General features: G+C 46.5%; 1 protein-coding gene across 1 annotated transcript in view; it reads right to left on the bottom strand.

Moving 5' to 3' along the window:
- Positions 1-600: 600 nt before the first annotated feature.
- The window catches only part of LOC115129614 (neuropilin-2-like), a 62,849-nt gene continuing 50,131 nt past the window's right edge, over positions 601-13,318 (bottom strand). Inside the window, 5 exon segments of the mRNA XM_029660178.2 lie at positions 601-3,006; positions 3,176-3,235; positions 8,608-8,640; positions 9,952-10,048; positions 10,501-10,766. Coding sequence (XP_029516038.2) covers positions 2,690-3,006; positions 3,176-3,235; positions 8,608-8,640; positions 9,952-10,048; positions 10,501-10,766 — 773 coding nt within the window. The 3' untranslated portion in view covers positions 601-2,689.

Below are 13,318 nucleotides of genomic sequence, written 5' to 3'. Positions count from 1 at the left end.
CAGTCACGGATATGTTACAGGCCATACCTTCTGGTTGTGTTAGTGTTTAGGTATGAGGGCTGACATGGCCAAACAAAACCATGTGTAGGAGATGGGGAGCCATGTAAATGGAGGAAGCAGAGTAATCATATGTGTGTGTGTGTGCTTTGTGTGTTATTGTGTGTGTGTGTGTGTGTGTGTGTGTGTGTGAGAGAGATGCTGGGCACTTCAAAGCTTTGATGTTGGAGCTCCTGAACAAGGGCGACTAGAGGTCTGGGCTAATGGGAGGCCATGGAGAGATGAGAGGAAAACTATGGCTGGCTGACACTGTGTGTATGCATGTCTGTTTTCATGTTTGTGTTTGAAAGCCTGTGTGTGTGACCTATACAGAGAGTTTGTGAATACAAACGGTGTACAGTGTGTGAATAGAAATGTGCCTGTGAGGGTGTTTGGTTTGTTAGAGTGTACAAGTGTGTACATGGCTATGGACGATACAATGTACTGTGTGTGCGTGTGTGTGTGTGTACAAGCCGAGGTTACCTCAGTGTCCTCATACTAACAACCCATCTGAAACTCACACAAAGCAAGACAAATGAGCACATCCAGCGATGACCACCAACGTTCTCTGTATGGTATAAATCCTTTATTAAATAATCAGAATAACAATAATAATAACAATCATAAAAAGAACATTTCTGTACAAAGCCCCCAAGCAACAATTAGGTCTGACCAGTGTCAAGGTCGTCCTCGTGAGGTCTCTTGCCCAGAGGGGTGAGTTTGACTCATTCTTGCCCGGGGAGGTGTGTTTTAGCCCCTCCCGCCCAGACAGATTGGGCTACTGTTCTGTATCTGTAATCTGATACGGGCTACAAAGGCAAGCTGGATCACAGAAGCTCCAAGGCACTTGGAAGAGAGTCAGTGGGGTCCAGTGATGGGAGCCTCTGGGATAGGAGAGGGAATGTGGGTTGGTGGGGTGGAGGGTGGAAGGGAGAAGGGGATAGACTCTACCTCACGGCCCAGCGACCCCTCCCCCAACAACCTGGGCCTCTCGGTCAGCACAAGCCTGGGTCCACTTCAGTGCATCCAGACGCACACAGCCCTATACATGCCCAGCATTGCATCAGAATGACCAGGATACTCTGTCTTCGGTGTGTGTGTGCGCTAGCATGTGCACGCTGTGTATGCATGTGTGTTTGTGATCAGTGTGTGTGAAAGTGAGAAGTCTGAGGTACAGTGGAAAGATTTACTGTTCTCTTTCCCACTCCTCCTTCACAAGGCTAGAGAGTCCAGAGGGAGCAGATGTGTGTTTAAATCCTCCTGATTTACCTCTCCCCATAAACCTGTTTCCTGTTAACACGCCAGCCTCACCGTGACAACGTCAAAGTGTGAAAAAGAGCAACAAACATCAAACGAGGAGAGCACAAGTGAAGAACCATGACACCAAGACCACGTTGGTCCACTCTGAGGAAATGGTGTCCTTCCATTGGTGTTTCCTCTGCCAATCGCTGACTTAAAGCTCAGATGTGTGTCCACTGTCAAGTAACGATCTAGAATATATATATCTCTTTTTTTTTTTGTATCCCACTTTGTGTTTTATCGTCGATTCGTTCCTGATCCAACACACAGAGTACATTGTCCCCAGAGAGGTTGATTTAGGACTTTGTGCTCCATTGATTCATCATTTTGTTTCCTTATTCTCTCTTCATCAGTTCTCATTTGTAGATGGCTATTCAGTCTCTGCCTGGATTTCCCAGCAATCCATAGGTTGCACTGCCCAAAACCATCTCCACCTTAACCTTTTACTTCACCTAGCCACAGTTTACTGTAAACACGACTGTCAACCTTCTTTTCGATACAAACCCACCGGCAACAACAGCCTGAAACTAAATCTAACAAACTCCCTTGCTTTCTATCTTCAAAATGAACACGTTTAGAAGAGAACATGATTAGAACCCCCCCCCCCCCTTTCTCCCCCCATTCTCTCCTTTCTTTATCAGCATTCACAGGCTGGCAAAGGGCCAAAACGAGAAAGAAAACAGAGAAGAATTGAACAAATAACAAAAAGACACACCAAAGATGGTGATTAATCTAAAAATACCCCAGACCTGTCAGAAAATGGGGTGGAGAACTGAGGCTGATGTGTTACAGAGACGCAAGAGTCTAACTCAACGAAAACACTTCATAAAGAATTCACTTCACTAGGTTCTAGGCCACTGTGTCCACGTGATAGAGAAATACTATCTAAGCACTGCATGAACACCTGTCTAAGGCGTTTCCTGTGTCAAGGAGTTTAGCATAACATCTTTCCAGTTTAAAAACTAGGCCTAGAAAACTATGATGTATTTATATGGAATTTGGGGGGGGTAGTAGGTATTGATATGTGTTGATATTTGAACTCCCCTGGCAATGGAACAGTCCGCTATAGGGACCACTTTGGGAATTACCCGGTCCTTCCCTCATTGGTTTTGGTCCAGAAAACCCCACCCTGGACTGCACCACTTTGATTGAAGCAGGGTGGAAGGGTCTCAAGATCAGTCTAAAAAAGTGTATTTTCCCCAAAATGTCCTTCCATCTGGCAGGTGTAGTCCTTCAGCTCAGAAAGGAAATTCACGGTCCAAGCAAAGGAGAGAAAACAAAGGAGAAAATAATCTCCTCAAAATGGCCGCCTCTCTACATTCCTCTACCCCTCTCCCCTCTCTACTCTTTCCCCTCATGCCTCGGTGCAGCAGCGCTGCTGGTTGAGCTTCACCTTGTGCTTGAGGCCGTCGTACAGCTCAAAGTTGTAGTTCTCCAGCGTGGTAGAACTACGCGATGACAGGCCACTGTAGGAGCACGTGCAGTAGAGCAGCATGCCGGCGCACACAGCGCCCAGCAGCACGCCCAGGGAGCTCATAACGATGATGGTGACCAGGATGGGGTCCAGCGTGTACAGCCACGAGTTGTCCTTGTCTGCCGAGGAGGAGACGCGCGTCTCCAGTGGCTCGGAGGACGGGGCTGCGGAACTCAACTCCTCGGGGAACGCCCAGCCTGGACGACAGGAGGAAGAGAGAGAGAGAGAGAGAGAGAGAGAGAGAGAGAGAGAGAAAGGAGGAGTAGAGAAGGAGAGAAAAAGAGAGATGCTTATTAGAAACTATTTGGAAAAACCTATTGCAGTAATGGACACATGAAATACATTGTAGTTGATGGAAGCACTTACCTCCATCTAACTGGTCCCTGCCATTAAAAAGTCTGCTGTCTCCAAACTCTGGTCTCTTATCTATGAGAGAAGAAGATACAACAGAACAATTGTACAAAGTATGTACAATGCCAAGCATCCACACAGTACATTTTGGTTACATGCAATAATGTAGGCTGTCTATGTCAAATCTTCCTTCACTGTAATTACTAATGCCAGTAATGAATTACTATAATATGTGTTGGGGCTGCTAAAGTCCAATGGCATACAGACACATACCACAATGTAGAAAAATATCACTTTATTACCACAGACCATACTATATTCACATTCATTTAACTATTTCAAATCACACTTTCGACATAGCTCACAAAGAGGTGCAAAGCCCAAGTAAAGTATCAGCAAACAGTTTTATCATCATCATCATCATCGTACAAATAGATTATGCATTGAGCGCTAAACAGACAACGAGACAATCAAACACAGTTCCCTCCTGGCTTCCACCCACTGCGTTGTGATGTGGTGCGATCATCATGAGATACCAATGAGTATCAGCACTGAGAGTGGTGCTTAGGAGTGCATGAGCCCTCCGTTCAACGCCCCAAAATTCACCCCGACGCCGTTTTTGAAAAGGCCACTTTAACTTCAGGTTGATTTTCATCTCAAGAGGTGTGTGCGCAACACTTGGCATGTGGACAGGGGTGGGAGTAAGTGCTTGGCAGGAACACCTTAACTGGAGCCCTCAACGAGAATCATTAATATGGTCTCTAGGGGCAACTGCTGTTGGCTGCTGGTGTGTGTGTGTGTGGGGGGGGGTGCAGTGTGTGTGTCGGGGGAGGGGTGCATGTGCGCATGTGTGAGAGAGACTGCATGTGGGTGTGTGTGTGTGTTTGCATGAGAGATTGTGTCTGTGTGTACAGGAGATGGGAAAAGAGAAAAGTGCTTACCACAGCCTAAATAAATGTTATCGCTCCATTACCTAATTAGAGATATTAAGAGCTTGGAGCGGACCTACGGTGAGATGGACAGAGTGGGGTGCCCAACCCCCAGTTGATTTAAAAGCACATTGTGAGTGGATGCCAAAAAAACTCCTCTTAACTCTGAGAAAAGTAAAAAGCCTGATTGCCATACACATTCACCCAACTCTATGGGAAGACTCTATGGGAAGACTCCTTAAAGCCTTCTTCAACCCCCCCTGATAACATGGTGGCTTCCATAGAAATGTTCTATTTAATTCTGTGGAGGCATCACTCTAACCCAAACACGGTTGTCCTACTTAAAGGGACAGTTCATTCCAAACTCCAAGTTTGTCAGATGCTTTCAGACCTGGGAATTGGTCTTACGTTGCGATAAGTTCACATCCCAGGCCACCGGTTGCAAAATGGAAGCACCATCATTTGCTGATTTGATGTTTATCTTTTCCACTCATTCGAGGTTGAGGCATATAGCTGGATCTACGCAACTATGGGACGTGGACTCATCTCATAGACTACTTTTGAGGTCGGAAAACACCTTTGACATATTTGGTGGTTAAATGGGCTGAATGGGCAGGTATTGAACTAAACTAGCTCAGGATGTACAATAATGGATAGTTCAACCAAACTACACAATTAAAAAAAAAAAATATTCCCCTGAAAGCAGTCTATAGAATCCATGCTTCGGCTTTGTTTACATGGCCACTGTTTTGTAATTTGTGTGAACTTCCCCTTTAAGGGCCATCTGATTCACAGAGCTCTACATAACCACTAACAAACCAACCAACTTAAATATGTGCTAACTATAATCATAATTGGGCCTGGTCCCATTTTAAACATATTTCCAATTCTCTTGGCCACCAGTTGTTATACCATTACATTCTTTGCCATTTTGTTTATGCCCCCAATGTTCTAATGAGGGATGCATCCCGCCAGCATCGTTTGCAGTTTGTCCCTGGTTTCCATGATGTTTTGGTGCATTCTCAACTAAGAGCACACGCAACAGGAAAAAAAAACGTCTTTCAGCTGTTTGAGAGTATTGCATAGAGTTGGATGTGGGGCTTACCAGCCACATTTCTTACCAGCATCATGTCTTACCAGCATCATGTCTTACCAGACACATGTTTTCACATGGGCGACCCCATTGAGGACTTTCCAAGATAGAACACAAACAATGTGGGAATGAGCATTAATCACAGGTGATGATGATGATGATGATGATGATGATGATGATGTTGATAATGATATTATAAAGACGGGGACTCTGCTCACAGACTGACTGAGGGGTCATATTCAATCAAAAGCTTGATGCGGGGTTTCCGGTGTGGGACTACTAAAATATTATTCTTGAGCTGCGTGAATGAGATTGATTCCTCAGGTCAATAAGGGCGACACAAAAATGCTCAACTTCATATTCAAACATGCTTTTAGTCTTACACTGGAATACCCAATAACCCGGCCCACTCATAATAAACAAAACGCACATAATCGTTACAGTGTATCTATTTAACATCTCCTTCAGTAATAGTAACACTGACATCTTAGCAACCTGTCCTGAAGCACCATCTTTACAATGAAGCCTCTCCTGTAGGCACATCCATCGTCTCTGTCTGTAACATTCCCCCTCTCGCTCTTCTCTCTTCTCGGAGTGTCCCAGCGGAGCTGTCAGCAAGACACTGTCTCTCGCTTGTCTGTTTGTGGTCTGACAGTGCTGGAGGTTTTGCATGGCTGAACTACTGCACCCACACAGGGCCGGGAGGTTAGCCCACACTGAGTGTGTCTGTGCTGGTGTGATTTCAGGAAACCCCAGGGGGTAGGAATCAGAACTTGAACCAATAGTCCTGCAAGGCTGGAGGTTGGGTTTGAAACGAGCCACTCACATAGATCGCTTCATCTCTCTCTGAATCACATCACCCCAGCTTGAAGTGTGAAATGTCAACGACCAACTCCCCCAGAAAAACAGTGGCCAAAACTACGTCCATAGACCGTAGACAGATTCAAATGATAGAAATAGTGTTCGAAGAGTTAGTCTGTGAACAATAACATCCGCTGCTGATGAAAGCAGGACCCAACAGAAAATGTCACTGTCAATACCACTCCGATCCTTGTCCCCCGTTGCATCATCCATGATCCATGCCATCAAAAGGGGAGGTGCTTAGCTGTAAGCCCCACCTCTTCCTTTCAGCAGAGGGCATATGTTTGGTGGCCGTGGTTGTCTAGCCTCACGGTGAGCACGGGCTCCGTCCCTGGAGCGGCCGTCACCGGGTTACTGGCTGAGCACTGGGAGTACTGAAAGTACTGGGATTGGCTGTGGTAGGACACAGAGAGCTGGCTCTTCTTCGCTGCCAGCCTTCGTCGATGGCAACAGAGCGCCCGTACCAAGATGGACACTGCCAGGAGTATCAGGGCACCCCCGGCGGCCACGAGGTAGTACCAGAGGGTGGGTATGAGTGGCAGCGCCAACGTGTCTACTGTGGGGTCACTCCCGCCAGGAACACCTCCCCCTGGTGGAGAGATAAGGAATATGTTGGCTCGGGAGGGGGGGAGTAGAGAGGAGGCAAGCTAAGCACATCCAATTGACCGCTTTGTTTTTTGTGGGGGGTTTTCTCCCCTGTGGCTTTCCATCACATGAACAGCAGGCGTACGAGCACATGGGCATGCACAAGCATGCCAGCTCAAACGGGGAAAAAGTTATTCATCACAGATAATGGCTAAAACAAATCAAATGCATCAGGGTTTTTTTTTGATCTGAGGATTGAAGCTTGGGTTGCAGTCGATGGTGAGAGAGGTGATTTTCACACTAAGAGCAGTAGAGTATAGATACAGATTTTAAATGAGTCTGTGGGATTGAATTGATCCAATGCTCAAATGAATAAAGCTCTCATGTAATAACTTGGGTGTGAAACAAAGGGTGTGATAATTAGCTGTAACAGAACGGATGCACGCACGCACACACACACACACACAGATGTACACACACACAGAGACCCACTGGACAGATACATCTGAACAATTTGAATTGATACCTAATTAACTTGACAACAAACATCAATTCAGTTTGAAAGAAATCAAACCAAAGAGGTTTCAACCCCTGTGGTTGATTTATGATTGAAACCTGGGTTGGATCATGATACAAAAAGTCACTGATGCAACGTTACGTGACTACGCTGATGAAGTCAAATATTTTTTGTTCCCAATGAGGAGCCACTACTTCCTGTTGGTACAGGAAATCCCAGTGCTCCACTGACCAATCATAAGACCCCATGGAGCCTACATAGGAATGTTCTGGATTGTTCTCTCTTTAATTTGGAGACAGTGATGGAATATGTTGGGCAGGTTCAAATGGGTTTATTTGGAAGACACATTGCTGTTCTGTCCAAGTCTTTGTTTTTGTTGCTCTCTTGGTCAGTTCTTTCCTCTTCAAGCCAAGAAGTATCTCAGTGGAGACCCTCCTCTACTAACACAGATCCTCCACTTCAATCCTATGAACCCCTCTCACATTCTTTGCGCAATCGCCCTAACAACGTCTTCCTATGCATACAGGTCTGTGAAATCAGACGCCGACAACAGTTTCCAAGCACTCTTAGGTCTCATCTAGGAAAATGGACCAAAAGCAGCAGTTTAAGGGCCCGAGAGAGAGAGAGAGAGAGAGAGAGAGAGAGAGAGAGAGAGAGAGAGAGAGAGAGAGAAAGTGAGAGACAGCTGAGAGACTCCATGTACGGTGTAGAGTTGAAGCCACCCTGAGTATTCGACCATGTCACATAATTAGAGGGAAATGGCGCGTGTACCTGCCACTGCACTGTGCACACGCTCATTAGACAGAGCTGAGAGGATGAGAGAGACACCGACGTCGCAGCTGAGTCACTCTATTTGATTACGTTTCACTGGGAAGTGTGTATGTGTGAGTTTTTGTGCGTGTGCTTTTGTGTGTCTGTGTGGGTGTGCGTGCGTGCGTGCATGCATGTGTGTATGAGTCTCTGTGTGTCTGTGTGTGTGTTTGCGTGCGTCACGGTGGAGGAAGAAAGTGCACACCTCACACACACACATTCCCAAGCTCTTATCTTATTGGAATCAGCAGCCAAAAACGCTATATCAAGCAATAACACCAATCCCTAGAGCTCTCCCAATATTACTACTGAGGCAGACAGTTCTTTTAAAACCATGGATGTCAAAGCAATAGTATGAATTTCTCTGCAATAAACTGGATACTGCTGGATTCAGTGGGCTCTGATGTCATTTGATGATGTCTGGATGCTGATGATGATTTTGGGAATCGTTTGTCACCAAGGCAGCATTAATCAAGTGGCGAACACAGCTCTTGCACGCCCATTTCTTTTGATTGGACTGGGCTTGTCACATGGGTGCCATCAAGCAAAGCTCCCATTAGCCAAAGCTGTACAGTGCAGCGCAGCGAGCAGGAAGCGGAAACATTTGCACAGGAAGTGACATCATTACACGGCTAAAGGGACGCAAACTCACCTGTCATGTCGGGAGGGAAGGCAGCAAAGGGTTCTGAAAGAGAGAAAGAAGACTGTTTTTAACAATAGCTAGGAAAGACAGCCAAACCAACATTTAAACAAATTTAATTAAGATTCTTTTGGCACTGATATCACTCTATAGCCTATTGACAACTTTCTCAGTACTGCAAGTCAAAAGAAATAGAATGAAAGAGCCTGTAGGTATGTATGTTCTTGGGGTAGAATGCAATGTCAAAAAGTGTGTTATTGTGAGTTGGGAGACTTGGAGGGCGACTGTGTGAAGTTTGAGTCATTCAAAGCTGTGGAGTCCAGTTGAGCTGGGGAAGGCTGCTGTCTGGCTGGCTGACTGCACACACAACGTTCAGTCTGATTGACTTGGAATGGCAACAAAAAGAATTGGGGCCTGCGAGAGGGGTGACTTGGGAAGTGGAGCCTTTTTGGCGGTAACACCAATGTGCTGTGAACAAACTCGACTGCGCTGGTTGATAAGAGCACTCCCAGCATGCCTTGGGAATGAGGAATAAGGAGAAAATGGGTAGAGAGGGGGAGAGGCACTTCCTACCGGTTGACAGAGGAGGGACGGGTTTTCATCTTTCGTCTCACAACCACACTACCGTACACACGCACACTCACTAACCCAAACCACCCCACCCCCACCCCCACAGCCCAAATCTATGAAGTCAGACTCGATGATGGCAGGTTTTTGGCTCAGAACCCACAGTCTGTCAATGATCTGTTTAAGACCTACTCCTAAACCCCCCCTGCTCTGGCTAGATTAAAAAGCCCAGCACACACACACGCACACAAACACACCTGTGCCGGATCTATTGCTTTGACGGCTCTGGAAAGCTCTGTTTACAGATACGAGAGGAGAAGAAGAAATCTAACGAAACATAGATTAGCATCGCGGGGGCCCACGGGGCATTTATGGCCTACTTTCTATTCTTCCTTTCTTTTTCTGGCAGAGGAATAACACTCCACTCTTTCGTTCATTCTCTCTCCTTTCATCTCTTCGCCCCAGCTTTCAGAAGTACCAGTCAGTCTATCCCCGAGATTCTGATGAGGGAACTTGGGGTGCGTGTTTGTGTTTGTGTGTGTGTGGGGTGTTTAAAGCACAACTGGAGTGACAGGTCGGGGACCCCAAGGGAGGAGAGAAGGAGGAGGAGGAGGAGACGGAGGTAGAGAAGGAATGAGAGAGAGAGAGGGGGGAACAGAAGTTGAGTGGTGTGGTGGTGGGATGACGGAGGAAAATAACTGGGGTGCTGGAGGGTCAGGTGTGTGTATACACATGTATGTATGTGTGTCAGTGTGTGTGTACACATGTTTGTATAATCTGCAGACTTACGTGTGCACTCCTCCAAAGGTGTACCAGAACTCATGTGGATATTGTCGATCATGATATGGCCCTTGGTTCCGTGGTCAAAGAAGCCTTCCATAACCACCTGAGAGGAGGAGGAAGAGTATGGGAAGGAGGAGGAGGAAGAGTAGGGGAAGGAGGAGGAGGAAGAGTAGGGGAAGGAGGAGGAGGAAGAGTAGGGGAAGGAGGAGGAAGAGTAGGGGAAGGAGGAGGAAGAGGAGGGGAAGGAGGAGGAAGAGGAGGAAGAGTAAGAGAAGGAGGAGGAGGAAGAATAGGGGAAGGAGGAGGAGGAAGAGTAAGGGAATGAGGAGGAAGAAGCAAATTACCTACATGTAGATGCAGGGATACATCTTATACATGGAATCGATAACCATGAATATGGACCACTGCAACACATAACCACTAGTAATATACTTCTACTTGTTTCTCCAGCTAACTCTTTTCCAGCTAACTCTCCTCCAGCTAACTCTTCTCCAGCTAACTCCAACAGAAAAAAAATTCTGGAAGGGAGAGGGGAGCATGCTGACGCCCGAATACCTGGAACTCTTTAGGGGATCGGGGCAGGATGGTGCGACCCTCCTTCCAAACGGGGCCCTGGTCGCCGCGGAGTGCCCAGAGAAGGGTCTCCTTGTGATGGGCATCGCGGAGAAGGATGCGCAGGGTGCCCTGGGCCTCTCCCCACAGCTGGTAGGAGAAGAGCAGGCAGAGAGGCCCCGTGTCGGGTCCCACCATGGGGCTTAGGATCCTGGCTCGCTGCCGCTCCGTCTTGGGGTTGGCTTCGATGTACAGGTAGCTATTCAGGTCTGTGTGGGGCAGGGAGACAATGCAGTGGTGGGTTTAGAGACTTGAGATGATGCAGTGAGGGGAACACAGTATGTATACACACATATGGGCAATGCATACACATAGGCACATGTGCACACACACGAGGGAGTGTACACACACACACACGAGCGCACATCAACGCATCTGCACACACAAGAATAAAACCACACAATACCACAACTACAAGGTCAGACTTCCAATAGCACAGGGACGTGATACATACCAAAACACGCCTAACAGAAGAATAGGGTCAGTGAGAGAGTCAAGCGCTAAGGGAAGGTGATGCATTCACAGCCAACCCAAGGGAGCCATTCCCATTGGTATTCAGGTAGACCCATTACATAATAGCATTGGGTTAAACACAGACAGTTGTTTATAGAAGAGGATGTTTAGTTAGTCAATTGGATGTGGACTTTGGAATCCTTTGTGGGATTGAACCTGACAGGGTGTGTGTGTGTGTAGAGTTAAGTGGGCTACGGACCAGTATCAACACATTCCTGACAGGATCACATGTGCTTTAATCGCAGTGTGTGTTAGAGCAGTTAGGTGACGGAACTACAGATAAAAATGTGTGTGTGTGTGTGTGTGTGTGCGTGTGTGTGTGTGTGTGTGTGTGTGAGTGAGTGAGTGAGTGAGTGAGTGAGTGAGTGAGTGAGTGAGTGAGTGAGTGAGTGAGTGAGTGGGAATATTGTCCAAGAGGCACTAGGTACTAAGTTATGGATATTAGCATCACCATATTCCAGGTGAATGTTCATGTATAAACTGTTATATATTACAAACTGACATGGAAATATGTAATATATATAAATAGTATATGTCATGTCCCCTGGACTCAGGCAACAGGTGTAAATTGAAAACAATGTCTATCTTCAAAATATGATTAAAATGATCATTTTGACCCCATGGACTTTCAGTCCTTGTATCTATAGCTCCATCTACAAATTGTTTGGTGATTACATTTCTACAGCTTCATAGAGAACATTTATTTTATTTATTTCATAGAAAACACATTTTTATTAAGGAATGGCCCTCATTGCTTTTTGGTTCAAGCTAGACAATAGAATTCAAAGAACTTGAGAACACGTGCACGTCATAGTCATTGACCTCGATTGTGATGCATCTGTGATGTCATCCGAACACCTGTGAAGCAACGTTCTAGAGGTCAACCAAATCATTTAGGCACTTGAAAGCATTGCCATCTGCTCTGAACAATTGAAAAATATAGAATTACTCCAAGCTCTTTCAATAATGGACTATCTCCAATATCTGAGCCAGTTCCATCCCTTCCTTTTGGACCAGTTGATCTGGAAAGTGTTGAGGATGGTTCCTAACGACGTTCTCGCCTCATGGCTGATCACACAGATGACTGGAGGATCTCCAGCGCCTGGAGTGGCTACCTACCAGGACCTGAACCAGGTTTGTTTGGCCTAGATTATAGTGAGTAGTCTGAAATGGCAACGTATTCCCTATATAGCTAGTGAAATACTTTTGACCAGAGCCCTGGGCCTAGGGTGGGTTACTCTAAAACACGTTGTGACAAATGCTGATGTAAAAAGGCCTTTATAAGTAAAATGTGATTTAAAGATTGATTCATTGCAGGGACAATGGCAAAGTACATTTTTGAATACCCCACTTGCACGCCAGTTCCAGCCCAACTCAGCCCCTGCCACCTTCCAGCTAAACTCCAGCTATGGACAAGACCAGGACAATTTTATGGACTGGAAAGAGGGGCCCCAGATCAACAACAACAATCAAGTGCATTGTCATCAATATGTGGAGCCAATGGATGTCGATGTTGTTGTGGAGGTGAAAGACAACAGCCAATCAGTAGCCACTTGGCAGGCAACAGTCTGGCCCAGCCAATCAGCAGCCACTACCAAGACAACAGTCTGGCCCAGCCAATCAGCAGCCGCTACCAAGACAGCAGTCTGGCCCAGCCAATCAGCAGCCGCTACCAAGACAACAGTCTGGCCCAGCCAATCAGCAGCCGCTACCAAGACAACAGTCTGGCCCAGCCAATCAGAAGCCACTACCAAGACAACAGTCTGGCCCAGCCAATCAGCAGCCGCTACCATGACAACAGTCTGGCCCAGCCAATCAGCAGCCACTACCAAGACAACAGTCTGGCCCAGCCAATCAGCAGCCGCTACATTTTGGCCATCGAGCCAGACAACCACTAAACAATTATCCACTAGCCAGAATGCCACGAGCCAGACAGCATTCTCCAACAACCAATCAGCAGCCTTCACTATGAGAGATGGTGGCGACATGAGGAGCAGCAGCACTCACCAGGTCTATGACCCCAAGAGGAGGATGTAAATGTGGGAGACTCTTAAGGGTCATTTTTTTCCCAAAAATGGAGGGTCAGAGTCACAAGACTCAGTCCATCACAGAGACCTTGATGTGTGGATCACAGCATAAGAAGCTGTAGAACCACAAGCTTGACTATTTTTTTATAGAAAAATACATGTTTGATTGATTGCAAACTAAATCCAGCATGGCTCTTTTGTGTCCATGTTATGGTGGTTAC

This window comes from Oncorhynchus nerka, linkage group LG5 (assembly GCF_034236695.1).
Source record: "Oncorhynchus nerka isolate Pitt River linkage group LG5, Oner_Uvic_2.0, whole genome shotgun sequence".
NCBI lineage: Eukaryota > Metazoa > Chordata > Actinopteri > Salmoniformes > Salmonidae > Oncorhynchus > Oncorhynchus nerka.
This window is presented reverse-complemented; position numbering and strand designations above follow the sequence as displayed.